Here is a 7,500-nt window from a genome sequence, read left to right as displayed (position 1 = left end):
TAAAGGAATTAGTGACGGTATCTGGTAAAGTGTACGAAAGAAGGAAGTTGAAGATAAATGTAGGTAAATGTAAGTTGATGAGATGTACACGGGGGGGAGATTGTGGCAGCAAATTGAAAGTAAGTATTAAGAGAGACTGGAGGAAGTGGATAGCTTTAGTTACTTGGATGCGAATGTGGCTGGAAAGGAAGGAGTGGAGGTGGAGGTAGAATATAGATTGAGAGAAGCAAGTAAATGCCTTGGGGAATTAAAAAGTGTAATGAGAAATAGACATTTGGGAATGAATGCTAAGAGGAGATTGTATGAAGGAGTGATTGTGTCGACAGCACTGTATGGGAAAGAAACATGGAACATAAGAAAGGAAAGGGAGAAGGAGTTCGAATGTGTTTGAGATGAAATGTCTGAGAAGAATGGTAGAGGTTACTAGGTTGCATAGAGTGAGGAACAAGGAGGTGAGTAGGAGAGAGGGGGTGGAAAGGGAGTTGGGAGATAGGGTTGATGCAAGAGTATTGGGATGGTTTGGACACATGGAAAGAATGAGTGAAGAAAGATTAGTAAAAGAGGTGAGGAAGGCAGAGGCAGATGGAGTGAACGTGAGACGGCAACCAAGGAAGAGATGGATGGATGGGGTAAAAGGGGCATTGGGAAAGAGGGGAATGTCTGTTGAGGAAGGGAGGGAGAAGACAGAAGATAGGGGTGAGTGGAGAAGGGTTGTGTATAGATCTTGTGATGCATGGAAGGGAGTGGGTGGGGGTTGGGGGTAGGAGGGAGTAGGTTTGAATGATATTTTGATGTAGCTCGAAGGGATTTCTCCACGTCTTCTTTTTTTTTTTTTTTTTTTTTTTTGCATGAGAGGATGGAGAGGGGGGGTCGCTGATTAAATGAAGCGGCCTTGCTGTAGATGTGCTGTTTCTTGCTACACACACATACACACACACACACACACACACAAACACACAAACACACACACACACACACTTGCATAGTCTTTACAAGTAAATATACCTCTGACATAAGTACGCCGAGCTTTTCGTCAGCTTTAGTCTGCGCGTCGAAGCGGTTGCAGCGGAAGTAGCCCCCAGTTGCCGAGGAGTGCTTTTTCCAGCTCTCGAGGCAAACCCAACAAAAGTCGAACTTGCACTGAAAGAAGAACCGGGCATGTAACCTACTAGGGAGCGTTTGTATGTGGTTAATTTTCCTGAAACTTATAGGACTAGACGCATATACATTATGTGAAAACAACGGATTTGCACTTCCCAAAAAGGAATAGGGCAAGTCATTTGCTCCATGGAGTTTGCTAGATAGAATCTTATAGGATTGTTCACATTTACTTATTATTGTTGCTTGTGATAGCCTAATATTCTGGTAGCGGATGTACCTGGTCGAATGAAGCAGGCAAATATCATAAAAGACATTTCCTTATGCAGAAAAAAAAATCTATTTTAGTACTACTTTAACCTGCTTCATTTGGTCTGAAATTAACAACATTTCCAGCCAGTCCGCCCGAGACATGGCCGTAAAGTGAGTCTCTCTTGTCTTTGTAAGTGTGGTAATAGGTACACATTCGAACATGGCCGTAAAGTAAGTCTCTCTTGTCTTTGTAAGTATGGTAATAGGTACACATTCGAACATGGCCGTAAAATGAGTCTCTCTTGTCTTTGTAAGTATGGTAATAGGTACACATTCGAACATAGCCGTAAAGTGAGTCTATCTTGTCTTTGTAAGTGTGGTAATAGGTACACATTCGAACATGGCCGTAAAGTAAGTCTCTCTTGTCTTTGTAAGTATGGTAATAGGTACACATTCGAACAAGGCCGTAAAGTGAGTCTCTCTTGTCTTTGTAAGTATGGTAATAGGTACACATTCGAACATGGCCGTAAAGTGAGTCTCTCTTGTCTTTGTAAGTATGGTAATAGGTACACATTCGAACAAGGCCGTAAAGGAGTCTCTCTTGTCTTTGTAAGTGTGGTAATAGGTACACATTCGAACATGGCCGTAAAGTGAGTCTCTCTTGTCTTTGTAAGTGTGGTAATAGGTACACATTCGAACATGGCCGTAAAGTGAGTCTCTCTTGTCTTTGTAAGTGTGGTAATAGGTACACATTCGAACATGGCCGTAAAGTGAGTCTCTCTTGTCTTTGTAAGTGTGGTAATAGGTACACATTCGAACATGGCCGTAAAGTGAGTCTCTCTTGTCTTTGTAAGTATGGTAATAGGTACACATTCGAACATGGCCGTAAAGTGAGTCTCTCTTGTCTTTGTATGGTAATAGGTATACATTCGAACATGGCCGTAAAGTGAGTCTCTCTTGTCTTTGTAAGTATGGTAATAGGTACACATTCGAACATGGCCGTAAAGTGAGTCTCTCTTGTCTTTGTATGGTAATAGGTACCCATTCGAACATGGCCGTAAAGTGAGTCTCTCTTGTCTTTGTAAGTATGGTAATAGGTACACATTCGAAGTTACCTTGGAGCACTTCATGTGATTACAGCCCTCGTTCTTCTGGATGGGACTTCGGCAGCTGGGGCAAGGCTTCGAGTTCGTCACCAGCCACAGGAAATTGGCCGCGTCCTCAGTCTCGCCAGAGTTGATCCGCAGTTCCTCGGGTTTGACCTCGGCCACCTTGCCTTGCCATTCCACCCACTGCTCGCACCCACAGGGAGAGTGCGCCTCGCCCAAACACTCCCTATAGGTTCAGAAGACGGGGGTATGAGTTAGTATGCCTGTGTTTAAATGACTTTAACCTTTATTGTTTTCATACATTTAGGAGCCATTCATATTATGTCAATGTGCGTCAGTACGTATATCTACGCTCATACATTTATAGTTAGATGATGATGTTTACAAGGGTAAATATTCATGTATATTCATAAGTATGTATAAGAGCTCTCTATCTTGAATACTGAGAAGCAAAAGTGTGATGTGTATCGAAAAACTGGCGCATAGGCAGAAGATGGCATGTCATTAAGAAAGTATTACTCACGTGTGTGTGTATATATATATATATATATATATGTATATATATATATATATATATATATATATATATGTATATATATGTATATTGATAAGTATTTTAGACAAATTATTTGGATGATGGAGAACGTAAACACAGGGGAAGGCTCGGAACCCTAAACACTCTAACGTTTCGTTCGCGTAGAACTTCTTCAGAGAGTGTATGTAGAACTGCAATTTAAGTTTATGTACTAAATCTAATTATCTTTTCGGACACTTGGGAAAGGTCGTTTTTCTGGCGTGCTTTAGAATTAAAATACTAGTTTCTTTAGCTAAATTAATAAACCCTCCTCGATGATTCGATGAATTATTAGTTGAAATATATGCTGATTCAACAATTCTTCTAGTGAATTTATCAAAACCTTTATGTAGCACTTCAGCTTCTCTCCAGTTTGGTAAATGATCGAATTTTTCCGCATGAACTACTAAAGAATTAGATGTCCTATGTGCTTTTATGTCGTTTTTATGTTCATAAATTCTTTTTTCTAATCCTCTTGACAATTCGCCAAAATGGCTTATTTTGGCGAATCGTCAAGAGGATTAGAAAAAAGAATTTATGAACATAAAAACGACATAAAAGCACATAGGACATCTAATTCTTTAGTAGTTCATGCGGAAAAATTCGATCATTTACCAAACTGGAGAGAAGCTGAAGTGCTACATAAAGGTTTTGATAAATTCACTAGAAGAATTGTTGAATCAGCATATATTTCAACTAATAATTCATCGAATCATCGAGGAGGGTTTATTAATTTAGCTAAAGAAACTAGTATTTTAATTCTAAAGCACGCCAGAAAAACGACCTTTCCCAAGTGTCCGAAAAGATAATTAGATTTAGTACATAAACTTAAATTGCAGTTCTACATACACTCTCTGAAGAAGTTCTACGCGAACGAAACGTTAGAGTGTTTAGGGTTCCGAGCCTTCCCCTGTGTTTACGTTCTCCATCATCCAAATATATATATATATATATATACATATATGGATAAACACACACAGACATACATATATACATATATATATATATAAATATAAATATATATAAATATATATATATATATATATATATATATATATATATGCGGAAAAACCACCAAGGAAAAAGATATGGTCATCATGTGTGTATGTGTATGTATGTGTGTGGGTCTGGGTGTGTATATATGCAAACAAGGACCCTGATCTCCCTTCCAAAGCACAAGGAAACTTATCTTGGTCCAGCTCGCACACGGGAGGTGAACTGATGTGGGAGGACCTACCAGCAGAAGAAGTGGCCGTTGCCGCAGTCGACAGCGTGGGAGGTCTTGGGCGGCGGTTTCGTATTGGGAAAGTAGAAAGGCTGAGTCTCGAGCTCAGCCTCCGGAAACCTGACCGCGCGTCCGCAGCCCGGTAGAGGACACCACTTGATCGTCTTGTTCCTCTCGACGAAAGCCTGGAGGTACGAGAGTAGAGGGGGAACCGTGAAGCTCAGGAACCTGATGTTTAGCATGCAAGGCGTGCGCGCGTCGTGTGTGTGTGTGTGTGTGTGTGTGTGTGTGTGTGTGTGTGTGTGTGTGTGTGTGTGTGTGTGTGTGTGTGTGTGTGTGTGTGTGATTCACCTTGGTCTTTGGATCACGTGTTGGACCCATGATCGACAGCTATTTCCCTCCCGGAAGAGAGCTCAGAGCTCGTACGACCGATCTATGGGTAATGCTTTGACCTTACACGCACACACACACACCCAACTCCCCGCCCACGAGAGTTGGAGTAACGACTCGAAGCGCAGCGATACTGAAATTATTTTCAGCCCTGGGCAGGATTCGAACCCGGACCGCCGTAGTGACAGTTTGGGACTCTACCAACCGTGCCACCGAGTCGTGTGTGTGTGTGTGTGTGTGTGTGTGTGTGTGTGTGTGTGTGTGTGTGTGTGTGTGTGTGTGTGTGTGTGTGTGTGTGTGTGTGTGTGTGTGTGTGTGTGACCGCGTGATTATGAATATGTAGGAAACAATTGGAACTTGAACAACAACAACAGACCGAACGTTTTCGAGTATCAAGACATCCTCAGGGTACAGAAAACACAATGACAAGGGTATGACTACTGAAAATATTGAGTGACAAACTGTCGCGATCAGACTGTGGCGTCTACGCAAGGGGAGGAGGACTTGAGAGAAACGTTACCTGAATGTCGAACTGGAGGTACCGACGAGCTATCTCCGGGCTGACCATCTTCTCTATGAAGTCCACATTGACGAGGATGTTGCAATCCACGGCTGGACATAGGATGTGGTGAGCATCTCCTTCCTGAATCTTGATGGTGAGGTACGATTCCCAACAGCAGGTGCAGAATTGGTGATCGCAGCCTCTGGTTCCTTCGCCCGCGCTTATCAATTCCCACGACCTTAGGGGGCCGTAGCAAATCTGGCACTGCAACAACGGACAAAAGGGTGACATGTCAGAAGCAACTCACGAGGGTTCACTGTAACCTCAATTTTTTTTTTTTTTTTTTTTTGTCACTTTTCGCCTATTGTCAGAGATTATCTTAGTTTGGCCTACACAAAAAAGGTAAAATATTTTTCTTTACTGTTAATCTAAGTTGTGACATTTTAAAAGGTGTGTTGTAATATGGACTATGCGGACTGTAGAATCTGTAGATTAAAGTTTGTAGAAAGACCAACAATCTAACAGTATGAGTACGAAAATTCAGGGTCTTTTCTGCCACTGAAACCATTACCCCAACAGGAAAATTTCCTCTTTAATAAAGAAACTCTAGCGTAGAGTGAAAAATACATTTTAGAGCCCAAATAGAGTAAACTCCCAATTTAGCGGAATTCTCTTTAGCGGACTTTTGATTTAGTGTAAGATATTTTCCATTGACAAGATAAGAGGGAGGTAAGTGGGTGGAGGGGAGTGGAGTATGTTATGGATGCAATGAGTGGGAGTGGTTTTTATGCCTTTTTTTTTTTTTTTTTTTTTTTTTCTACCTCCCTTATAAGGGGGAAAGAAGCCTTTGGTATATGTAAATTTGCTAAGATTTTTTAAATTGATTTAAGGCCGGTTTGATTAGTATTCTTCCTTAATTGAAGGTGTTAGTCACTTAGGAATTAATTATTATTTCCTATATTGTTGTTACTGACTGATGTAACAAGAGTTTCTGTACATATGTTACACGGAAAGGCTCTAAATCCTTGTATATGGAATGGCATTTTCTATCTTATTCCAAGTATCGCCACTCTACTCTACCTGAGTTTCACTTGTCACCAAAGTGTAACTCCAACTAATAACACCATCCAAGAAATTTTGACCAGTGTGGACAAAGATGGGTATGGTAAATCTAGTATGTGGTGGCCGTGACTGTTATACACCTCTCTCTAGGTTCTATTAAATTGCATCCTCAAATTCTCAGATATTAGAACGAACTTTTAACAATTATTTCCTAACTGTAAATCAAGACTTAGCTTTCTGTTGTTCCTCACAATTGGGAAGAACCATTTGGGGAAAAAAAAAAATGGTCCAGACCATTGGCCCCCAACCAAACAACTCACCAATATTTCATCTTCATCTTCGCCTTCCTGTTCAGTCTCCGATGGTATGGGCGGGGGCGTGATGATGGCATTGGGCGGTGAGGGGGGCGTTGCCATGGGTGGTGTGGGTGCCAGCTGCAGGGCGAGTGCTGGGGTGGCGACCCCTGCAGATTCGCAGCATTGGATTGCATCGGTCATCCACTTTTCAAGCAGAAGAGTTTTTGACCATTCTGCAGTGAAAAAATAGGTAAATATAAGATAAAGTAAATTGATTAATTAATTAATTAATTAACAAAAAATAAATAAATAAATAAGTGAATAAATAAATGAAAGGTAAAAAGTAAATAGATACGTAAGTAAATAAATAAATGAATAAACACTAATGAATTAATGAAAAAATAAATGAATGATTAAATCTATTACCTAATTCATTAATCAATCATCTAATCAATCAATATAATAATAAAAATTGCTTGAAGAAAAGAACTATGATATTTATAATTGGTTGTCAATAATCAGGGTTTACATCCTTTGGAATGATCTTGTACTGAAGTATTGAAGTCACAGAACTGATTGAGTACAGATTCAAGAAGGTCAGCAAAAAGGAGACTTAGCACGATTTGAAAGTGATCAGCAACTTTGAGTGGAGATCAGTCTGTCTGTCTGTCTCCAGTAAAAAAAAAAGGAGCAATAGGAACAAGTAAACTAAGACAAGCACACTCGAGGAAATAGGTTTCTCAATAATGCACATAATACAAATATATATATATATATCTATATATATATATATATATATATATATGTATGTGTACATATATATATGCTAATAAGAACACGGGTACGTGTGTTCACTTATGCAAAGTAGACCACTTGGAAAAAGAAACTAACGAAGCAGAGCGCTTTCGTATATTACATCTTCAGTGCAACAAGTACATAGTGATAGGAATACATAGACAATACATATATATATATATATACATATATATATG

The 7,500-nt window shown here is 39.9% G+C and overlaps 1 protein-coding gene across 4 annotated transcripts in view; it reads right to left on the bottom strand.

Moving 5' to 3' along the window:
* LOC143036865 (uncharacterized) overlaps positions 1 to 7,500 on the bottom strand; it is a 108,951-nt gene that overhangs the window by 19,852 nt on the left and 81,599 nt on the right. For all 4 annotated transcript variants that reach the window (XM_076204764.1, XM_076204772.1, XM_076204753.1 and 1 more), the window contains 5 exons: positions 6,533 to 6,741; positions 5,169 to 5,414; positions 4,271 to 4,443; positions 2,466 to 2,685; positions 1,006 to 1,140 (listed from right to left, as the gene is read on the bottom strand). In XM_076204764.1, the coding sequence (XP_076060879.1) occupies positions 1,006 to 1,140; positions 2,466 to 2,685; positions 4,271 to 4,443; positions 5,169 to 5,414; positions 6,533 to 6,741 (983 nt within the window). The remainder of the gene's footprint in view (positions 1 to 1,005; positions 1,141 to 2,465; positions 2,686 to 4,270; positions 4,444 to 5,168; positions 5,415 to 6,532; positions 6,742 to 7,500) is intronic.

The sequence above is a fragment of the Oratosquilla oratoria genome, chromosome 2 (genome assembly GCF_046742065.1).
Source record: "Oratosquilla oratoria isolate Oo_2021 chromosome 2, ASM4674206v1, whole genome shotgun sequence".
NCBI lineage: Eukaryota > Metazoa > Arthropoda > Malacostraca > Stomatopoda > Squillidae > Oratosquilla > Oratosquilla oratoria.
The sequence above is the reverse complement of the archived record's forward strand: the minus strand, read 5'-3'. Positions and strand labels throughout refer to the sequence as shown.